The sequence below is a fragment of the Lycium ferocissimum genome, chromosome 5 (assembly GCF_029784015.1).
Source record: "Lycium ferocissimum isolate CSIRO_LF1 chromosome 5, AGI_CSIRO_Lferr_CH_V1, whole genome shotgun sequence".
Taxonomy (NCBI): Eukaryota; Viridiplantae; Streptophyta; class Magnoliopsida; order Solanales; family Solanaceae; genus Lycium; species Lycium ferocissimum.
This window is the reverse complement of record NC_081346.1, coordinates 65,492,619-65,516,690: the sequence shown is the minus strand read 5'-3', so window position 1 is coordinate 65,516,690 and position 24,072 is coordinate 65,492,619. Positions and strand designations below refer to the sequence as shown.

The following is a 24,072-nucleotide window of genomic DNA, read 5'->3' as shown; positions in this document are numbered from 1 at the left end:
AGGTTAAAAGTCATTTCTCTCCCGAACATTTATATATCCCTACTAATAGAATTATAATCAGCCAGAACTTTTCATCCTTCTTCTTCGTCGTTTTCTTCTCCTTCTTCCTCCCCCGCCTTCATTTTTTTTTTCTAATAATGTAGTGTGAGTATATCGCTAAAATTGAATTAAGAACGAGATATATTGTATATATGTTATAAAAAAAAAAAAAATTAAAGATCCATTACACTATTTATGGTTGTTCGTATAGCAAAAGCGAAAAACTGATACGGACGTCGGTTGAAATTATTGACCGGCGGTGGGTCAATAGTAGCCATAAAGGGTTGGTCTTGACAGAACTAAGGAGAAAAAAACAGGGTTGATAATTATGTTTATGCCGAGAGTGATAGTGCGGCTAGGAGCCAAAGTGGTTCCGTTAAGGTCGCCAAAGAGATTATGGCCATGCATGATTAAAAATTGAAAATTGAGCTTTTCAAATGGCAAATTGTGACAGCCACAAAGCTTAATAGGACGACTTTAGAGGTATTGCCTTTGTTGGCCATCAGAAGTTTTAGTATCGAGGACAAAAGAAGAATTTGGATCGTACTCGTTAAAGCTGTAGGCTCAGATATATCATATAAATGCTTGAAGAAGTGATCGAAAAATTGTATGTTCATTGATCATTGAATTTCAAAACGAATTTAAACTCAAGTCATCCTAAGAGTACTCCATGTATTAGGAGACTTGCTCTAATCAAAACATTATCGAACTAACTAACTGAGAGATGACTTTGAAGTAAACAATACTCTATATGTATATCAAAACTAAAGATATGTATATCTAAACTAAAGATACATACAAATTCTATGAGATAAAATCCAATAACGAAATATGATTGTTCCAATGATCTCAACATTTCGTTACAGAAACCATTTAATTAAAACTATTGGAAATTTCAAAACACAATAAACTATCTAGAACAAAGAAACATTCATATCAAATTGTATGGTACTAAAGTGTAATCACAGTTTTATTTATTTCATCATTATTGGACGGCTAAAAGTATAAAATAATTAGGTCATTTCCATGTAGATTTAGCTTGTCAATGTCGAACACAATTTCATGACTTTCACTTTCACATAACAGTTTTCAGCTCAAAATGTTATTATTCAAACGGTTGTATGAATCCAAATCCAGTAACTACTTGATGGTTACTCAGTTGATTTTTTAATTTGTTGTTAATTACTTACTTAGTTTCAATTTATGTGACATATTTTTTCTTTTGAGTTTGTTCCCAAAAAGAATAACACACGTTCAATATTGAAAATAATTAATTTTGCATTTCCTACTTTACTTTTAATAAAAGAATTATATCACACAAATGTTATGACATACTTAGTATATAAATTCTAAATATTTTATAGTTATACAAATATTATGATATATTTTAAAACATAAATTAATTTTATACTCCCTTTGTCCCAATTTATGTGCTTCGCTTTCGAGAGTCAATTGAACTAAATTTTGAAGCTAAATTTGATTAGATTAACTCAACATTTAATACTAAAATTTATATATTTGAAAACTACATGAAAAGTACTATAAGTTGTAACTTTTTTCATATCATTTTGATGAAAAAATATACATTAAAATATTGGTTAAAATTCATGCAGTTTGAATCTCAAAAAGCGAAAAATGCTACGTAAATTGAAACGGAGAGAGTATTATTTTTTATTTAAACTTTGTGATTCAATTTGTAAGGAAACAAAATCTAGAATCGCGTAATTAGTCTATTGCCTTGTCAAACATGACATATTCAAATTGATTTCGACAACCAAATTATTGTTTTTCTAAAAAATGAAGACCCTCAAACTTTCGCAAATATAACCGGCTAGCTAGATCAATGTAGAATCATGACAAAAGTCTGTCCAAAAAGAGAAGGAAAAAAAAATCGTGACAAAAGTGACTAAAGAGATCTAACGGTAGAAAGACAAGCCACGTGTCAGTGGGGTGAGTACACCAGCAATAAGCCAATTAACTGATACACGATTCTCATGCCTACACACTATACTATAAAATGAGAGGAAGAGAGCAAATGCACTTCTCATTGCTTTCTGCCATAAATAGCTCTCTCTTTTTTGCTCTATACTATACTATACAATTTACTCTTTTTTGTATCAAAACAATGGCAGGGGCAATTCGGTACTTTCAGTTGAACACTGGTGCTAAGATGCCGTCTGTCGGTTTGGGTACGTGGCAGTCCGACCCTGGTGTTGTCGGACAAGCCGTTGAGATTGCTATCAAGGTTTGCTTTTTCTATCTCTCTCACCATATATGTGTGTATCTGTGTGTGGTACATTTTTTTGTAGAGAATTGAATAATCGATACTCCTTTGTAATGACGGGGTATATTTGCACGATTTATTTAACGGCAGGATTATATATACACTACTTTTTTAACTAGGGATATATTTACTCTAAATCCTCAACGTTGAAGGGTATATTTGCACCTTTTCTCTTTAATTAATTCCAAATTAAACAGTCAATACTCGATTCGATCCAACGTTATTCGAGCGTGTGTTGTAAAAATTTGTGTGTGCATGCTTTACGTCTCCAAATACTATATAGGTCTTGAAAAAAATGTGCAAATCAGGAAATATTTTAAAAGCTGTTTTGTACTATAGGTAATATAATACTATGATATTAGTTTGTAATTTAAGAATTATGTGATTTATTAGTAGTAATTTTATTTCTTACCTTTGAATGTTGGACTTCTTTTTTAAGGCTTAACACATAGCCATCCCCTTAAGCTTGTCAGAATATTTCATTTAGACACTCGAACTAAATCCTGTTTCAATTAAACACCTCAACTCCTAATAAAGTGTTTCAATTAGATTCTTTTGGTTCAAATTTTGGAAAATGTTTTACATGTGTTTTCATTCATCTATTAGGTAATTAAGTTAATCACATAATACGTATAAAGTGAAAGAGACACACATTTTATGTTATTAACTTAAGTAGACGAATGAAAACACGCGGAAAAAAAATTCAAAATTTGAAATGAAATGTCTAATTTGAACACTTTATTAGGAGTTGAGGTGTTCTACAGGAACAGGACTTAATTCGAGTGTCTAAATAAATGTCTTGACAGGTTTAAGTGGCTACTTATGTATTAAGCTTTTTTTAGAGTTCTTTATTTTTAAATATATCAGAAACTTTGGTAGACATACAATCGCGTACCTTGGAGCCAAGCCTAATTCATCATATAGAACACGCATTCCGCTTTTGAAATACAGGGCACATTATTGATGCTAAACTGCTAATCACTTGTTAATTTTTGTTTAGTTTGTAGTTTGATTAAGTTTAGTAAAAAAAAAAAAAAAAAAACAACTTGCGTACGAATAAAGATGGATTTATGTGTTGTGCTATGTTCTGCTGGTGCTCGTCCGTAATTTAGTATATCTGTGTGAGTATATTCTTTGAATAGCTTTTCTTAACTATGTGTAATATAATACTATGAATTTAGTTTGTACATTTAAGTATATGTGATTTAGTAGTAGTAGTAATTTAGAGTAACTCTTTCTTTTTTACTTTTGAGTTTTGGACATTTTGAATGTTCTTTATTTTTAAATCTATCAGAAACTTTGGTCGATTTGCATCCCGTGCCTTGGAGATCATGCCTAATTCATCATATAGAAAACACATTCCGCTTTTAAAATATAGTGCACTGATCCCAATAAAAAATGCAGTGGACACCATTGGTGCTAATCACTTGTTAATTTTTGTTTAGTTTGTTGTTTCGATTATGTTTAGAAAAAGAAAAAAACAAAACTCGTAAGAATAAAGATAGATCTATATGTTCTGCTGGTGCTCGTCCTTAATTTAGTATCCTAAGCTGGCTATCGAGTGGATTATGCCACAGTACAAAAGACTTTTGGCGATGTTTGGCTGGGCACGACTTTAAAGAAAAAAGTACTTCTGAAACTTGTGGTCTACAAGTCATAAAACATTTGTTTGACTATCCATCTCATTTAGGGTAAAATGAAAAGCTTAAAGTTAATTTATCTCTAATACTGAAAGGTATCATTCTTTTTGGGATAGGCTATAAAGAAAAGTATGTCAGATAAATGTGACTGAGGAAGTACTATGTTTGAATTGGAAATAGTGCTTTATTCCTATGTCTCTAGGCACAAAAAGATTAAATAGGTAGTATTGTCTGGTAGAGAGATTATCTCTGGTAAACAGTTGTTTTCTCTCTGGACGTGGTCTTTGTTTATTCGAAGAATTTGAAGACAATGAGTAGAAGTTTTTACTTTTGGAGATGGTTAGATTCAAAGGTAGAGATTCGTTTTGTGAATGCTTTTTGCCTTAAATATTTTCAAAAGTAACTTTGGAGTAGTCCTAAGAGTTCAACTCAGCGATTTTGGCATTATTACACGACCTAATTGTTCTCTTCATCTTTTTGCTACAGGCGGGCTACCGGCATATTGATTGTGCTCGAATTTATAAGAATGAGAAGGAGGTAATTTGGTCTAAATCATACTCAGCTTTTCATAGTATTGAAGTGCCTAGTTCTCTCATCTAAAAGCTTAAATTGTTACGCCCCTTTATTTGTCGGCCAGATTCATTTTAGGGACAAACATGTAAAGACAATATGTTGGTGGGTTGGGGATCATGTCAAACTGTATGACAATCTCGTCTGAAAGGATTTTAAACCATTAAAGAGGGACACTTATTTATTTATTTTCCAAAAGAAGTTTTAAAAAACAATAACTCAGTTGTTTTGCAACCAGTGGATTATTAAGTTATCACTTACAAATCTCAATTCCAAGTCTAAAAGAGGGTTTTAAATACGTTATTTACTGTTTCCTGAAATATTGCTGCAGTTGGAAAGTTATCACTGTTATGTTAAGATCTGAAAAATCAGTACATATGCAAAGTAGTCATTAAGGTGGCACTGTAGGTGCTCTGTTGGTGTTATTACCTGATAGACATTCTGCATATTTGCAAGTTTTGTCTGGCATATGCAATATTTAGGTCTTGTGGAAAAATCTAGTGTCAATCTTTGATGTTTTCGGACTTCATCTTTTGCCTAGGGAAAGGTGATCAACAATTATCATTCTTAGCTATTGTTAACATTTTGTGGTCTGATTTATTCTATATGTTCAAACCTAGTTTCATTTCATTAGAATGTAAAACATGGCCTGCTTTCTACATTAATCTGTCACTAAATATATTTCCTTATCTTATTTTGTTTTTCCTTCAAAGATTGGAGAAGTTTTGAAGAGGCTGTTTAAAGATGGTGTTGTCAAGAGGGAAGAGCTATTCGTTACATCCAAACTCTGGTAATTAAGCTTACGTATCCAAACATTCTTATAACAATTCACCTCCTTGTTCGCCCTAAAATTTAAATATGCCGAGTCAATTTCTTTCCATTATGAAGTTGACTTGTTCAACTTTGTGCAGTTATTCTCATCAATCTTTAACCATCGGTCTTTTGTTTAGCATTGTTGAGTTCCCTCTTTTATTATTTATGTTTCCTGATAGCTTGGTAATTCAATAACTACTTTGAAGCTGGCTTTTAGCAATAACGGTGCTGGGGGAGCCTCTGGTTTTTTTTTTTCCATCATTGTGGTCTACATAGTGTTTCAGGATACTCATACATTCAACTGTATTAACTTTTGTAGGAACACTGATCATGCACCTGAAGATGTACCAGTTGCACTAAACAAAACTCTAGAAGACTTGCAGCTGGACTACGTTGACCTGTACCTCGTAAGTACTGCTTAATGGGAAGCTTCTTTCTGCTAGTGTTTCTTACGTTGGCAACTAGTTCAAAGCCATATCTCTAAATAACTAAATTAATAGAATATACTTCTTAGAAGTGTTTGCTGCAATATGCGACCGCTCTTTCCTTAAGTAGATGCCCCGGAACTAAATTTAAGAGCTGTCAAGGTGCTCCTGAGAACTATAAATAGTGCCGTTGAACTTCTACATGCCTTGGGAAAAGTTTTAAACATGAAAAGAGAGTTCATTAATCTGCCAAATTTAAGTGATGTACTTGTTTCTTTAGTTTTTGGTATTAAATGGTGTTCTAATAAATAAACTGAGACTTAATTTTCCTTTTTCCTTCCTTTGTCTTTCTGGTATGTGGTTTCTGTAGATTCATTGGCCTGTCAGTATGAAGCCTGGTTCGGTTGACTTTAAACCTGAAAACCTTATGCCAACCAACATACCCAGCACATGGCAAGCAATGGAAAAACTTTATGATTCCGGGAAGGCCAAAGCTATTGGTGTTAGCAATTTCTCTACTAAGAAACTGGGAGATCTTTTGCAAGTAGCTCGTGTTCCTCCTGCTGTCGATCAGGTGGAGTGCCATCCTTCATGGCAACAAGCCAAGTTGCGGGAGTTCTGTAAATCCAAGGGAGTGCACCTCTCGGTGAGTTCATTTCTAAAGCACTTTTACTTCGTGTATACCTTGTGGTCAAGTTTTCATTTGAATGAATTAATTTGTTCCATTATTGTGGTTGTTGTTGTCTTTTGACTATTCGTCTGTCATTTCATTAGATTGACTATGAGTTTTTGTTTTTTGTTTTTACTCCCTGACACCTTTTTATTTCAGGCCTATTCGCCGCTTGGTTCTCCAGGTACAACATGGCTTAAAAGTGATGTACTAAAGCAGCCAGCTGTAATCTCAGTTGCTGAGAAATTGGGCAAGACTCCTGCACAGGTTTGTCTTCGCTGGGGCATTCAGATGGGTCAGAGTGTGCTTCCTAAGAGCACACATGAAGCACGGATCAAAGAGAATCTTGATGTGCTGGACTGGTCTATACCTGATGACTTGTTTGCCAAGTTCTCTGAAATTCCACAGGTAAATCCTTTAATTGTAGTGGCAATTTCTTTTGATATTACTGAGATTGCAATTGTAACTTGTTATCTCTTATCATATTAATTTCAAATTTGAAAGTGCAAATGGACCTAGAAATTGGTCATATATCTTCTCAGTATAGATAGCAATCCCTGATCTAAGGGGGGAAAAAAATGAAAGAAAAATAGATAAAGGATCACAAACGAGACATGCATTGTGCATAAGGATGCTGTTAGACTTGTCGTTATGAGTTCTTGATACCTCTTACTAGTGACATTCATATAGTTTACTAACTAGATGCTTTGATACCTCTTGACAGATTGATAGCAACAAATGAACGTCTAATATACATGTTCATATACAGACAGGCATATGCTAGTTAGATAACCACCCTGCCCCATCGGGACCAAAACAAAATGAGAGACCTTTCTACCTGTGTACTGCCTCAGTTAGCCTCTTTAAACTTTCTTGATGGTTGAGATAAGTGGCTATATAAGGCCATTTACTAGATATTTTCATTACGAACTTTATTGAAGCAGTTAATGGATTATTGACATCATTATTGAACATTATGCAGGCAAGGCTGCTGAGAGGCACTTCATTTGTTCACGAGACGCATGGCCAGTACAGGACACTTGAAGAGCTATGGGATGGTGAGCTCTAAGGTTACAGTTCGAGTTAACTGTGGAAAAGATAGGCAAATCTTAATCCATTTATCTCATAGATTTAGGCTTCTTGCGCACTTACTTTTCCTTTGAACTTTAGGAGATCGGTTAGAGTGTCAACCCATTTATCTCATAGATGAAGGTTTCTTGCATAACTGTCCCTCTATTGGGTCTGTGCTGGAAACCATTTAGTAGATTCTATGAAACAATATTCAAATGTTTGATTTGCTGGGATATTACCCCAAAACTATCAACTTTTGCGGTCATCTTTTATTAGTATATAGTTAAATGCTATGCTTTATTGGACATTATATCCAGTTCTTTTTTATTTGGTGGATGAATTAAGAAGAACTTAAACTTGTGGATCAGACCTGAAAAGGAAAAGAAAAACAGAATTGTATTGACGTATCCAATTATCCACGCTTTGCATTTTCTTTTTGTTCTCTCTAATTTTCTTTTGGCCAATTCATGAGGTCAAGCCACGCTATATTTGTAAATCAAATTTTACTGAGAAGAGAACTTGTGTTTGATATGTGCACCGAACGAGTTTTTTAAAATATTACTATTAATATTTGGCAATCAGCATGTTTCTCAAACTTCTTGAATTGAGGGTAGGACACGACATGAAAAACAAACAGAGACGCATAGCATGCGTAAATTACACTTGGCACTGTAATTTTAAGTTCCTATCTCAGTCTTCTCCTGTTACTAACGTATTATAACATATGCATTGAGTTATGAGTTCTTTGATAATGTTATCTATTTCTTTCGTAAAATGGCCATTGCTGATAGTGCATCTATATAAGATTGTTCTCGATACTCAATTTAGAATGTCTCAAACGAGCATAAAAAGCAGGTTTAGATAAATACCAAGTGTCATTTTATGGTTTTAAAATGCACAGATTGAGGTTCAAAATAGAGCCCATTGTGCAAAAGGGTAATATTAGGCCAGATTATTATACTAAAGGCATTAGTAAACGTTCTGCAAACTAAAAGGGCAAATATGGACCCTTTCCATTTTTTTTTAATGATTCCGTTAGTGAAAAAGGGCAAAAGTAAACCATTTCGCAAACCATCAGGAGAAATGTGCGCCAGTTTTGTGTAACAGCGGGGACCTGGATGAACTAAACTTCTAACAGAGGGCAAAATTAGACTTTTTTAGAAACGACAAGAGCAAACCCGGACTTTTCCCCCTCTTTTTATTTAAATTCTCTTTCATTATCTACCACACTTTTATTAAAATATACTCTTCCTATGATCTGCCGTACTTCTTAAAGATATTCTCTTTCTATGATCTGCCAATACTAAGTTTACAAATATTATTATAGTATATATAACTAATCACATGATTTAAAACCAGCCCACCATATTTGATATTTTAAGTTGTGCATATGATGCTTGCGCAGCGAGCAATGTTCACTCGTTGGAGTACACTAAATGACGATTGCGAAACAGTGTGGAAGATCACAAAACAGATCAAGTTTTTCACTTATTTAAACCACAATTACATCACAAGTTTAGGCATAAACTAAACATGAAAAGGGTTTCTTTAATCTTCTGGTTTTGTCTCTTCTTAGTAATTTCTTTTCTAAGAAAATCCAAAGCAGAAGGCCATGGTGTCCACATTGTTTACATGGGTGCTAAGGATTCATCCGATGATGTCGCTAGAGATGATCAGCTTCAGCTTATGAGCTCCCTTACAAAAATGTTTGTTCTAAACTTAAACTTTGTTCTAAACTTAAACCATGTATATATGTTCTGGACTATGACAAGGTCAGCGGCGAAGTCAGGAATTTCGCTGAGGGTGTTCAAGATTTAATATATACAATAGGAAGTAACTTTTGACTTATATATACAGTATTATATTCTATATACGTAGTATAATTTTTCGACTAAAGGTGTTCAACTAACCACCCTTCGGTCTATGTAGCTACTCCATTGTGATAACTTTGTAGGCTAAATCACTTGGCAATTAGTAAAAACTTTGCAAGAAACATATATATCTGATACTAAAGACATGGGAGACCTAATTTTAAGTCAAGAGTGAGAAGTAGCATCTCACCTACTACATCTTTGTGACCGATAAGTACTCCATAAGTGCATGTTTCATTTTGGAATTCTTTAACCATGTCTTTGTTTATTTGCTTGCGTCCACTTCTTTTTAGAACCATATGTCCCCTTTGTCCTATTTTACATGACGGTTTTTGACTACGCACGGAATTTAAGAAAGAAAGGTTTTTTAATCTTCTGGATCTTTAAGTCATACATATTTATATGACTATAAATCATCTCAATAAGGGCAAACTTTCGTTTAAAGTTAAAGAAATACTTCCATTCCTTTTTAACGGACTAAAAAGGAATATGCACACCCCATAAAATGAGGTAGAGAGGGTATATAAACATGTAAAGGTCTATTTTTAACTGTTTTATATTAATTGCATTAGGAGAAAGAACGCAGTTGTGCACAGCTACAAAAATAGTTTCTCAGGATTTGCCGCACATTTATCAGATGCTGAAGCTAAGTCGATTGCCCAACAACCTGGAGTTGTCTCCGCTTTCCTTGATCCAGTATTTCAACTCCACACAACGCGGTCATGGGATTTTCTAAGGGATCAATATGATATGGTACACAATTTCCCTTACAGTTCTTCTGGTTATTCAAATTCAACTTCAAATGGAGCAGACACCATAATTGGCATTTTAGTCGCCGGTAAGAATATCAAAATGCAAAGTTTGAATTTCTTGCACTTAATTTGTTTTTCTTTCTTACCCTGATAACTAAACCGATGTATCTTATATTCATATAAATTATCTGTAGGAATATGGCCTGAATCAGAGAGTTTCAATGACAAGGGTATGGGTCCAATCCCATCTCGATGGAAAGGAACTTGCACGAAAGGTTATGATTTTAATTCTTCCAGCTGCAACAGGTAATGGTCTTTGTTGAGTTATTACTTTTAGGATTTTTACACTGTATAGCCGCCCACCCAAATAATAGTCGAAAAATGTATATTTTTGGTATATTTGTGTATATACATATAAATATAATATACTACATATTTTACACATAACCAGTGTATATTTTTTGTATATTTGGCTAGTGGCTGTAATTATTTTTGGCAAGCGTCCAAATGTGTAACTTTCCCTATATTTTTCCTATATGGGCTATGTAATGTTACTCAAAAGTGGTATACATAGGTCTTGAGCGACTTTATTTATGGGATAAGAAAACTGATCGGCGCAAGGTTCTATGATAACCCTGGCGTCTCTGCAACACCTGTTACGGGAACGCCAAGGGACAATGATGGGCACGGTACACATGTTGCAGCCACGGTAGCAGGGAGTCCAGTAGAAGGCGCGTCATATTATGGTTTAGCAGAAGGAACAGCCAAGGGTGGGTCTCCAGGATCAAGGATTGCAGTGTACTGCATTTGTACGCCTTATGGATGCAGTGGATCAGCTATTATGTAAGCATTTGATGATGCAATTGCAGATGGGGTTGATATCATAAACTTACCAATTGGTCAACCAGCTGGAGCAGAGTTTGAGTTTTCGAGAAATCCTATTGCCATTGGAGCCTTCCATGCTGTAGAGAAGGGCATTCTTGTTGTCGCTTCTGCCGGAAACGACGGCCCTCATCCGAAAACTGTTGTAAATGTTGCTCCTTGGATTTTCACCGTTGCTGCGACAACTATTGACAGAAACATTGAAGCCCATATCCTCTTGGGCGGGAACCGACTTATCAAGGTATTTTTGAAAGGAAAAAAAAAAAAAAAATTCCAGCCACATACTACTAAAAACAGAATTAGTATTAATATTTGCATACAAATTTTGTAGTTAAATGGAAAAATTCTGTTAGCTACGAGCGATTTAGAGACAATGTTCGTAGCTAATTCCTTTATTTTTTTTTTTTTTTTTTTAGTAACTATCTTTGCAAAACATAATTCAATATCCTTGTTGATTTTCAGGGTGGAGGTATTAGCTTCAGTAATCTCAAGAAATCTCCAATATATCCGTTGGTGGACAGTATATCTGCGAACTTAACTATTTATGACGGGGTGGCAAGGTAATTGGAATATTGAAATATATTAGTTCCCATTTCTTTAGAGGAAAATATTGTACATACCTACGACTAACTTGAGCAAATTTCAGCGATTGCGAACCAAATTCACTCAATGAACGGAAAGTTAAGGGTAAAATTGTTTATTGTGATCATCTCAGTGATGATTACTCAATCGAATATAGGATAAACGAAGTGAAGAAAAAGGGTGGCATCGGATTTATATTAAGTATTCCTGATGATGGAAGTCATAGTGGCACCCAAAATGGGATCCTTCCCAAGGGCAGTAATCACCCAAGGGGATGGCATAAAGATTCGTTCGTTCATCAACTCGACAAGGTACTCACTTTATTTGTTAATACCACTTGGTGTAACCAGAGGCGAATTCAGGATTTAAACTCTATGGTTCAACTTTACGGTTTGTATTCTTAAAATCATGTGATTCATATGTGCTCTGCATCAAAATTACTGGTTCAAATAATCTCAGTATCAGAAAGCTGCATCGGCCTCTGTGTGTAACATATATAGCAAATTTCGTACTGCATCTTCACATTTTCTCAAGGAACCCAGTGGCAACAATTCTACCAACTGTTAGTGTAGATAATTTCAAACCGGCTCCTGTAATGGCTTTCTTCTCATCAAGAGGCCCTGCGACCAACAATCCAAACCTCCTATAAGTAAGAACTTGTTATTTTATTCTAAACATTTGGACCATTTCTCAATTTGTGCCCCTTGCCTGTGGCCTCTGTAGTCATCATCTTTCTACCGTTCCAAAATATGAAATGTCATAATAACTTACATACTTATGTTATAAAGCTTAACTATTATCCATGCTGAATGGTTTTTGACATATACCTGCAGCCAGATATTGCGGAGCCAGGGAATGCAATACTTGCAGCTTGGCCTGCGAACGACAGAGAGGTGATTCTACCTGGCCAAGAACCACCACTATTTAACATCGTCTCAGGTACTTCCATGTCTTGTGCTCATGTTTCTGGAATTGCTGCAACACTCAAAGTCTCAAATCCCACCCGGATTCCTTCAGCAATCAGATCAGCTATAATGACCACAGGTAGGAACCTGATAATATATTCTCCCTCCATCCCAATTTATGTGACACTCCTTTCATTTGTGGCATCCCAAAAGAATGACACTTTTCTATATTTAATAACAATTTAGCTTTAAGCTTACACACCCAAGGGTGTGACCTAGTGGTCGATGAAGTGGGTTAAGAATCATGAGTTCTTAGCTAGGTTCAAATCTAACTAGAGAGAAAAATATCAGGTGATTTCTTCCCATATGTCCTAGCCTTAGTGGATAGAGTTATCTCGTCGCACTGTTGCTGGCCCGGACATAATTTAATTTTAAACTTCTCATTTTACCCTTAATGAAATTAATCTATCCTAGCCTTGGTGGATAGAGTTATCTCGTAGTTGCTGGCCCGAACATAGTTTAATTTTAGACTTCTCATTTTACCCTTAATGAAATTATTTATAGCCACACAAATTTTTATGGCTTTTGTTAGACCACAAGTTTCAAAAGTCTTCATTTCATTTTTTAAATTTTGTGCCCTATCAAACACCTTCACATAAATTGGGACGGAGGAAATAGTTGAAGTATACATGACAGTGTCACCATACATGCATGAATCTTACGAAAACACTCATTATTCTTTTCTTTTCGTTTTAATAGCTTTTCAGGAAAGCAATTTGAACAGTCCAGTGATAGTCAGTAGCGCATGTGGAAAATACCTCGCTATGCCACACGACTTTGGTGCAGGAGTAGCAACCGCATCAGGACCGTGAAAACCAGGTTTGGTTTACGAGACCGAGATCACAGACTACTTGCAGTTTCTCTGCTCTACAGGCTATAACGTATCAACAAAAAAACTCATCTCAAAGACGCTTCCGAAGAATTTTTCATGCCCCTCCAACTCAAGTAATGATGAATCAGTCTCCAATATGAACTATCCGTCAATAGCTGTTGTTATAACCGACGAGGGAGGAACCAAGAAAGTTGCAAGAACTCTAACCAACATTAGTGGAGAAGAAGAATCAATATATACAGCAATCATAACAGCAGACGATTCTTTGAGTGTCCGAGTGAGTCCGAATAAGTTGAAATTTACAAGTAACAGAAAGAAACTAAGCTATCAAGTGACTATCAAATCTATAACTCCACATACGGAACTTTTTGGGTCAATTACATGGACTAATGGTAAGTACAAGGTTCGAAGTCCAATTGTTGTAACCAGGGGCTGGTAACACCACATTACTTGTAACATACTTTTAAATACCTGCTATTAAGCAGTCTAATTAATGTATCATTTAGTGACTCTGTGTGATATCCTAAATTAAGTCTTCAGTGTACTTCAAATGAGTATCTCAATATATAAAAAATGTATAACTGTGCCTTGGACTTTTCTAAAGTTGACCTGCAGACTGATGAGTATTTCATAGTAAGAATCATAGTTATAATCCCACACTGCACCCATGTTATTACGTCTTGGCTTCTTTTTGAATCATCAGTTGTTTAAGTTCATAGAACAAGTTGACATTTCATGATGACAGTGTTATATGACACACGAAATTGATTCAAATAAAGATTTCTCTGGTACCCTATGTCAATAAAAGTAAAAGAAAGAAAATAAGGATGAAACAAAGATACCAAAAAGCATTGTTATATCAGGCCGTCAGTCTTTCTATAGTTAGATCTCCAAGTTTTTAGATCTCCAAGCATGCCCAGAAGTAAACCAACTCCTCGGACTACCATGAAAATCACCATCGGATTTCAATGTAGTAGGATCTATTCAAAATTTTCACCCAATTGAGCACGTCTAGCATATTTTTACAGAGTAGTAGAATCACTATTACAAACGTTGTTGAGTTCACTGCGGTAGAACTCAACAGTTACACCTACTTGTTCTTCTTGAATCAACAAACAAATTGATTGATAAATATATTTCCAATAATGAAATAAATCAAGAAAAAATCAATAATCAAATAAATTCACTTTATTTCGACTATAAAGAAGTCATTTTATAATATTAGTAAGAAGCATTCACATATTTTTAACATGTACATCAGACCTTCACACTTTCTATCAGGGAGAAAACCACTTATGGATGTGGTGAGGTGGATAATATCCCTCCACTCTTAATCAAAGATTTGACTTCGAGCTTTGAGAAGGAGAAAATTCCTCTAAAGAGCATTTCCTCCTATAATAAGCCCTAATGAATTAATCAACCAAGTATCAGTAAATATCGGATACCAAATAATTACCAAAAAGAATACTTCAGGAGAAACCATTGGCCACTTCGTTTAGTTTGTCATGAAGGTAGTTGAGGAAGGAGACCAGTGTTGATATCTAAATTTTAATTGATCCTTAATATTCATAAAATCGTGGGATAACAGGTGCATTTAAAAAGACAATAAATTACTTTTTAAGAGAAAGTCATTTTCTGGTATTTGATTATCAGAAAATCATTTTTTTCCATCTAGGGCGGAAGCATTATCCTCATAACCAAACCAAATAAAATAATAACCACTGTTTGGTTATTGTCGGTTTGGTTGATTTTCGGTTTATATTAGTGTAAACGGGAAACATCGGTAAAGCATTAAAAAGTTGAAAAAGACATATCTCTTTTTGTTAATAAACTTTTATTTATAGTTTAAGGTGAGCGTATTAAATAGAAATATTTTTACTATTAATGATAGTGTATGTTCGAGTTATTTAGGATTACTAAATTATTACATATAGAGCTAAAACTAACCGTAGTGGCTACACCATTTTTATCATCTTAATACACATGCACGGAAAATAAAGTAGAGTGTAGGAGGAGCTTTTAGTTGACTTGTTACAAACATACATATTATAAAATTAAACATAAGGACTACCTAAAATTAAAATTAAAATATATAAAATAAAAAACTTTGTGTAATGATCCCAAACTTTGGGGCAGTACTTGCATTTTTGTCCTCAATTCTCATTTTATTAAAAAAGCTTTTTGTGTAATGATCGCAAACTTCGGATCCCCAAAAGCCGGGTCTCGACTATAGAGTTGTTCTTTTCTCCTTAAACAATCATGTGAAATAAGTAAACCAAAAATCTAAGTAATGATTAAAAGGTATAAAATAATTATAATTATTTATGAAAAACTAATATTATACATATAAATAATTATAAAATTTATGTATATAATTTATCGAGTTTGGTTCGATTATTTGTTGGTTATTTTTTAATAAGAACCATAACTAAACCAAATATTATCGGTTTTTAAATTTAACCAAAATCAAAATGTTTTTTTATTCGGTTTGGTTTTTGGTTTTAACCAAAACCGTGAACAACCCTACTCATAACAATCTTAATTCTTAACACTTTTTTGCACGGAATGTCCTTCCACAAGGCATTGATCTTTAATTTTTTGTCCGAGATTGTTGATATTTAATTTTTACCCTTCGCCAAAAAAGCTCATGGTTGCGGGTTCGAACATACAAATCAAAAAATATAAAATTAAAAAAAAAAAAACCGTAACGCGGAGCTTTGGATTCAAACTCTAACTTAAGATAGAGTTTGAACCTTAGAAGGCAGAGTTGGGGTAAAGTACATGTAAGTCTCCTCACTCTGAAAGCCATTTTTAACACTGTCCAGGAATATATAATTTTGCTACTACAAATTTCTGACTTGCGTTTTTTTTTTTTTTTTTAATGAATTGGGATTCGAACTCAAAACCTCAGGGTATTAGGAGAAGGAAAAAAACTAAAGACAACAATTTGAGGGACAAAAATTAAAGATCAGTGCCTTTGAAGGGTAATCCTGCAAATGACACATTCTTAACGTCATATTACATGCTCCCACTAATACTTAAATACTTCCATGTACCCGGTGAAGAGGTTAAAGCTAAAAGGTGCATCATTATTTATAAGAAGAAAATTAATATTGTAATATAGGTATAATCACCAATGGCTTATCATCCGTCTTCATTCTTAAACTAAAATCTCCTTGCAAAATCAACATTACCAATAATTAAGCTTAATGTTCATCAAGCAACGAACTTTTCACCCGTCTGATTAACCATAATAGTTACGAGGAAAAGGGTCAAATATACCCCTCTACTTTAGTTTAATAGTTAAATATACCTCCGTTAGTCAAAGTAGATAAATATCTCTTTCCGTTAGTCAAAGTAGATAAATATACGTAGTTAAGAAAGTACTCAAATATCTTGCTTGAGTTTGAGAATACACGATTCCACCATTAATTGTCAGGATTGAACTTTAAAAAAACCATGCCCGACCCGCGAATGAAATTCTTTCCACCCAAATACCACCACCACTACGACCGAGCCAAATACGATAGGTAAATTCTTCGTAACCATCCTTAACCATTTCTTGGACATATTTGAACAAACAAAAAAGACCATTCGATCTCAATAAATACATTAAATCCTTAATACAATATTGAATATCATACGCAAAATACCAGAGAACGCATGATTGTCATCAGTCAAACATGATTATTATAATATTTCACACTTTATAAAATACTTGTATCCGATAGATGCGCTTTGCTTGGAGCAAGCGGGATAAATTTCTTCAAGTATCACGGTATCACATATCCAGGTAGCTAAAATTTATGACATTAAAATCAATAAAAATGAAAGCTTTAGGCTCAAAAAAGGCTAGAATATCCCTGCGCAAGCCTCCTTTCTAAATAACGATCCTCAAATCTAAAATTAAAACTAAAATCAACAATCTCTTGAAGTTTTAGGCACAAAACAATTGGGGTTGTGGTTAAGGATGGTTATGAAGAATTTACTGGTTGTGGTGGTGGAAGTGGCGGTGGTGGTTGTGTTGGGTCGGTTGTAATGGCGGTGGGTATATTTGGGTAGAAAGAATTTAATTTGTGGGTGAGCATGGGTTTTAAGTTAAATCGAGTAATTAATTGTGAAATTGGGGATTCTATCGATTGAGGGGTATATTTGTGTACTTTCTCAACGGAAGGGGTATATTTATCTACTTTGACTAACGGAAGGGTATATTTATTTACTTTGACTAATAGACGATATATTTAACTATTAAACTAAAGTAGAGGGGCATATTTGACCCTTTTCCCTAGTTGTGATGGACTGTAACATTTAGACCAAACTAAACAAAAATCCATGAGAATGGGAATAGCTGAATAGCACACTATTGCCTGTTGTGTGATATACAATATGTAAACCGTATTGGAGGATAACAAAATATATGGGACGGACTATATTAGTATTAGCACTTACTAAATATAAAGAGATAAAGAGTCAAAAACACACCTCAACTATCACTGTTTTTTTAATTTCATACCTAAACTATCAGAAGGTTAAGCTACACTATCATTATCCCCAGTTTGCAAAAATAACATAATTATTCTTGAATGTCATGTGATCTACACTCTCGTTTTATGTAAAATGTTCTTAAAGTGTTGTCCATTTGAATGGATAAATAATATCACAATGGCACCTACATGGAATTAAAAAAAAAAAAAACTATTTGTTTTAAAAAACAAACTGAAAAATAATTTTCTGTTTTAAATCATTTTTTTTATTTTCTAAATTTTTTGATATTTTTTTACAAAAATGATTTTTTCAGATTTTTTTTTTTTTAAATCCAGATTTGTTTTTTTTTTTTAAATGCTGATTTATTTTTAAAAAATAATGCAGTTTTTAAAAAAAATATACATTTTTTTTTTTTTTTTTTTTTTTATAAAAAAACATTATTTTTTAATTTCCATGTAGGTCTTTACCATAACAATACTTATGCTATGTGGACAAATTTTTGAGAAAATTTGACGGCTTCCTTGCCTTTTGGAGGTGAGTTCCACACATTTAGTTCAGTGTGTTTTACTGTGCAGATAGTGATAGTTTAGGTAGTTTTCTCCCGCTATGATAGTTTTATGGCTAAAAAAAAAGTATGGATTAAAAGTGTGTTTTTGACATATACTCCGGATATAAATGAGAATCTCCAATTTTGTGGTCTTCACAATGCCAATACTATCCACCAAGCTTCTAGACGTGGCTGCTTTCTTTTTCATTTTTGCACTCATTGTTTTTTTCCTCCAAGTTTATCCCTACGTGGGCTTTGTATTTGGTGCATACCCTTTTGATATTTTAGTAACTTCCTGTGAATCTTCATGGCTTCTTTCTCCTTCCTGTCCATATTTTGTGGTTATTTTTAGTTTTTATATTTAGTTTAAAATAAATAATATTTTAATTCCTTTGTCCCGATTTAAGTATTTTAGTTTAACTAAGCATAAAATTTAAAAAATAAAAAGAGATTTTTGAATATTGTGGTCCTAAATTAAAGATGTGTATAATGTACTTAAATGTCTTTTGAATTTTCCGGTTATAAACTTGCAATGTAGGATGTTTATAATGTCAACTTACTAAATATAGAAAGATACACTCTTTTTGGACAGACAAAAAGGAAAGTAATACACTTAAATTGTGACAAAGGGAGTAAATAAATTAGTATTCTCTCCGTCTCAATTTATGTGACACCTTTCAAATTTCGAGATTCAAACAAGTCTTTTTTTGACCGTAATTTTTTCATATCTCTTTTAAATATTTTAAATTATCAATTATTGTGATTTATAGTACTTTTTATATATTTTTCAAATTTGTAAATTTTATTTCAAAAAAAATTAAAGATTCATGGCCAATTCATAGTCAAAAAGTAAATTGTTTAACTCTCGAAATCTGAACTGTGCACCATAAATTGGGACAGAAGAAGTAGTTTTTTTCTTATTCAAATTTACCCTTGTTTAGATGAGAGAATTTTTACATAACCAAGAAATCATATTAAATTGATACTATTTAATTTAGGGCAATTTAATGAAAATAATTCTTCCTTTCTAGGAGAAAATGATTTCTTAAGGGGTGTGACCAAGCTAAAAACTCTATATAATATGGACTTAGGGGTATATTAGATTACCCTTTACATTTTTGATAAAATTTAGGCAACTTTGGAGCCACATTTTTGTTTCCAACTGGAGCATTTATTAGTTTTTACTAATTACTCTCTTCTGTTTTAATTTATATAGTACTTTTCGTTTCGCGAGAGTCAATTTAACTAAAACTCGAAGCTAAATTAAATTAGACCAATTTCATATTTTATATAAAATTTAAATATTTTAAACCTATGCAAAAGTACTATATATTGCTATGAGAATTAACATTTTAAGCATAATAGAGAATTACATTAATTCTTGACATTCATTTAATGAATTTGGTTTTCTCCCTTAATTTCATCTAAAACTAAGCTTAAATTACCACATTTAACTAGAATAATCTCTTGCCGCATGAAATATCATGACTGAAATTAAAACTTAATAAATAACAAGAAATAATTATTTATATCCATAAATAGAGAAATTAAATGCTCACAAATTCGTAAAAATATCAATATTTTTTATTTATGATTTCATTGAGTGGGTAATTATTTTATATAATTTAAGTGTTACTTACAGAATGTCAATTCATTTTTGTCCCTTTGGTATTTGTTAATTTTCCTAACAAACTTCCTTCTTCATACATTTTTTTTTTAAAGATTATCTAATTAGGTTTGAGAAAATTTAATGCTCCCTCCTTTTTAATTTATTTGTATGATTTTAACTTGACACGAAGTTTAAGAAAGTAAAAAAAAAAAAACTTTTGAATCTTATGATCTTAAATTAAAGATATGCAGAATGAATCAAAATGTCATTTAATCTTGTGGTGTTACAAATGCAATGTGAAAAATTGTAATTAAAGAGTTGCCAAAAAGAAAAAGAAGCATTTTTTTTTACCCGGAGTAAAGTATAATAAATTGAAACATATGGAGTAATTATGAAAACTTACCAAGGGTACTAAATTATATTAATTATGTAGCGAAAAAAATATAATAATGCATACTATATACTTCATTGGTTAAATTATATACTTTTCATTGGTTAAACTATTATGAAACTAGTAATACATAATATATCATGTGAAACATGTTACACAGTGGGGGACAATGTCACGAGCAGAGTAGATTACAAGTGAAGGTAATATACAACATCTCTTATGCTGTTAGTTTTAGAATAGCAAGGCTTAGTAAGTAGTAACAATGGATTAAAATGCGCTTGTGCTGTACTTGAACACATATTTTCTACTGAAAAGGGTCAGATTTAACCCTTTATTTTATGGCCAAAATTATCTCTCCCATTTTTTCAAATTTATCTTCTATTGACGAATATAGCCAAATTATTTCAATAACCCGGCTACAATAACTCAATTATTCATAGGTTCATCTTATATTCTTATGGGAACAAAATTGAATACGTCATATAAAATTTAACTTAGTTATTTTATGAAAACATGGAGTATTACTTTGTGACGGCTGTGGGATTTGAACCCACGCCCTTTCGGACCAGAGCCTAAATCTGGCGCCTTAGACCACTCGGCCAAACCGTCGATATTATGTTACTTACTCTGTCTCAATTTATCTGATATTTTTCGCTTATCAAGATTCAAACCATATAAACTTTGACCAACATTTTAGTAGATTCACCAAGTGAAGGTAAAAGTACAACTTATATTACTTTTCATGTAGCTTCAAATGTATAAATTTTAATCTTAAAACGCGAGGCTTAATCTAATTCAATTTAGCTTCAATATTTAGTCAAACAATGGATTAAAATGCGTATTATAATTGCTGTACTTGAACACATATTTGTCCCTCTTAAAAAAGGATTATATTTACCCCTTTATTGTTATACTTTTTTAATATATTTCACATTTATCATACTCCGGCAGAAGGGTAAATATATTAAAAGATATTAAAATAACTTTTTAATATATCCCCCTCATCCGTTTTTCCACCTTTATTTTCTATTGAAGAATATCGCAATTCAAAAATTATTTCAATAACCCGGGTACAATAATAAATTATCCCCCCCCCCCCCCCCCCCCCCCGGTCCATCATCTTCTATTCATGTTTTCCGGCGAGCAGAAAATTGAAGTACCTGATATAAAATTCAATGTTCTTCAAGTCCACTATTTATTTTCCTTTTTCTTTTCCCGGTGTAGGTAAATCAATGAGATTTAAACATGGCTTAGCAGAAAAATCTAAGAATCAGATTAACGAGACTAAACTTGCAATGGAATTATATCTGAAGAAAAAATCTGCTCTGGACCTGGAGTCATTGTCAGGGGGCTTGGAGGGCTCAATGTTGGCGGCGGAGCTAATGTAACTGCTGGCAGTGGTGGCGGCGAGGAAACCACTGTATCTGGTGGCGGTGGCTCTAAATTATGCTAGGATTATCAGTAGGTGGTGGTGGTGGTAAGTTAGGATTTGGATTATTATTTTGAAGGAGTAGAAATTGGCAATGGTGATATTTGAAATTGGCAACTATGGGCCTTTCATACTGATTTTGCTCACAAGAATTATTGGAACACTATAATTTCGTTCGCTCACTGTCCAGAATTTCTCGCTCGCTGGAAAACATGGAGCTGGCCCGGAGAATTTATATTACCGTTCGGGGGCGGGGGAGTGGGGGGTTTGGGAAAGGATAAATTTTATTTTAGTTAAGTGAGTGGGTGGGTTAAATTATTTTAAATGGGTGACCATATATGGGTGGAATTAACGATCCTAAAAAGCGAAAAGTGTCAAATATATCAAAAAGACGGAGGGAATATAACCCTTTTTCAAAAGTACGGAAATTATGTTAATATAATTGAAATTATTTATCTCTCTCTCTCTCTCTCTCTCTCTCTCTCTCTCTCTCTCTCTTATATATATATATATATATATATATATATATATATATATATATATATAAGACACACGACATTTTATTCTCTGTAAAGAAAGTATTTATCTTTTTTCCTAATATTTCCCATTTTTTATTTGTTTAACTTATTACATAAACACAAAGAAAAGTCTTTGAAGGAAAGGACATTATTTCGAAACACACCGCTTCAATTAAATGCATCATTACGAGAGAAAAGAAAAACTTAATAAAGCCCAAGTGATTTAACCATGATTATATAAATAAGCAAGTTAATTTTTAGTTCAAAGTTTTAGAAAAGCATTCGTGAAGTGTTGGTCCCGATATGCGTTCTTTTTATCTTTTCCTACCCTTGTTTTTCTTTTGAATTGAGTTAGTATTCCATGCCACCCTCATAAACAAGTCGACCGATTGGCTATTTATTTTATTAAAAATTAATGTAGAAAGGCCTTTGTGGAGGTGTTTGCTTAGTTTCTATTATCTAGATTTCACATTTTGTTATGTTTGGTATAATTATGAAAAATATAAATGTTGATTGAAAGATATGGGTATTTTCCTTTGAAGCATATAAAGTTTGAGATAAAGACGCAGCTTTGGAAATACGCACTCGATAGTAATTAGGGGCGTATGTAGATATTGGGTGGGGGTTCAATGGCCCAAATTTGTACCTGAAAGATAAAGCCTATTGTAAAAATCTATCAAAATTATAATACATGAACCCCATAACTTTTAAAAAATGGTTTATGTATATTATTGTTGAATAAATCCCGCATCTTCCGGATACATGTAGTACACAAATTGTTACTATACTTGTATTAGAAGAAGTGATTTTGGCTACACTTTATTTTTCCATCATTTTTATGCAAGGAGTATCTTTTATATGTTTAAATTTTTTTAGCGGTTTGTTTTCTTCAAATTTTGATTTATTACTTCTTCATCTTATTTATATATTGCTCAATATCTAATTATCTTTATATGAGATTATTAAGGGTGTAATTAGTTTGTTATATTCGCTGGTTCTATATATACATGCATGAGAGTTTTTGTTATGTAATTAAATCGAATAATTAGATATAAAGTGTCATATAAGGGCTTTGTTTCTTCATTTTCTTTAAATTGGTTTTATATTAAATTGTTTAAAGTGTATATTGATCCTCCTTTTACCTTGCTTAATTGGAAATCAGGCAAACAACTGATTTTATGGGATTTAACATGAGGTACTAAATTCTACAAAACAGAAGAGCCGATTACGTCCTGCTTCCCACTCCGTAAGTTCAATAAAACACAAAAATCAAAAGGATTAATATGGCGAAAATTTTAATACTGTGCAATTCATATAAAATTATAGCGTAGTCATAAATCCACAATTCCTCTTGCATGCTCCGTCACTACTGCCACATCATCTACTATATATATCATAATCCACCGCTTTAAAAATACGGCAATTGTGCAGGGGTCTTGGATGAACCCCCGGAGCTAACATGGCTGTTTCGTATAGCTACTTCTCACGATATACAATATTATACAACAATATTCCACCACCGCAGTGTATAAGAAGAGATAACAAAGCTCCTAGTTTGATGATATTCTCTTTTACACAAGTTCAATATTATCAAATTTATACAAGAGTTGTTTATATCAAATTTTCCCTACATTCGGATTTCCACCAATGCGTAACTTCCTGTTATTTGAATTGCCGCTAGGAAGTATCAAATGAGC

The 24,072-nt window shown here is 33.1% G+C and overlaps 1 protein-coding gene, 1 non-coding gene and 1 pseudogene across 2 annotated transcripts; 2 read left to right on the top strand and 1 right to left on the bottom strand.

Moving 5' to 3' along the window:
* Positions 1-2,058: 2,058 nt before the first annotated feature.
* LOC132057102 (aldo-keto reductase family 4 member C10-like) lies at positions 2,059-7,817 on the top strand. The gene is made up of 7 exons (XM_059449549.1): positions 2,059-2,284; positions 4,450-4,500; positions 5,247-5,323; positions 5,666-5,753; positions 6,142-6,417; positions 6,601-6,849; positions 7,424-7,817. Exons 1-7 carry the CDS (start codon positions 2,075-2,077, stop codon positions 7,508-7,510), a joined length of 1,038 nt encoding a protein of 345 aa, XP_059305532.1. The 5' UTR covers positions 2,059-2,074; the 3' UTR covers positions 7,511-7,817.
* A 1,228-nt stretch (positions 7,818-9,045) lies between these two features.
* On the top strand, positions 9,046-21,881 carry LOC132057935 (CO(2)-response secreted protease-like; annotated as a pseudogene).
* On the bottom strand, positions 20,958-21,037 carry TRNAL-UAG (transfer RNA leucine (anticodon UAG)). The gene has a single exon. It is a non-coding gene; the product is annotated as a tRNA-Leu (tRNA).
* Positions 21,882-24,072: the final 2,191 nt, after the last annotated feature.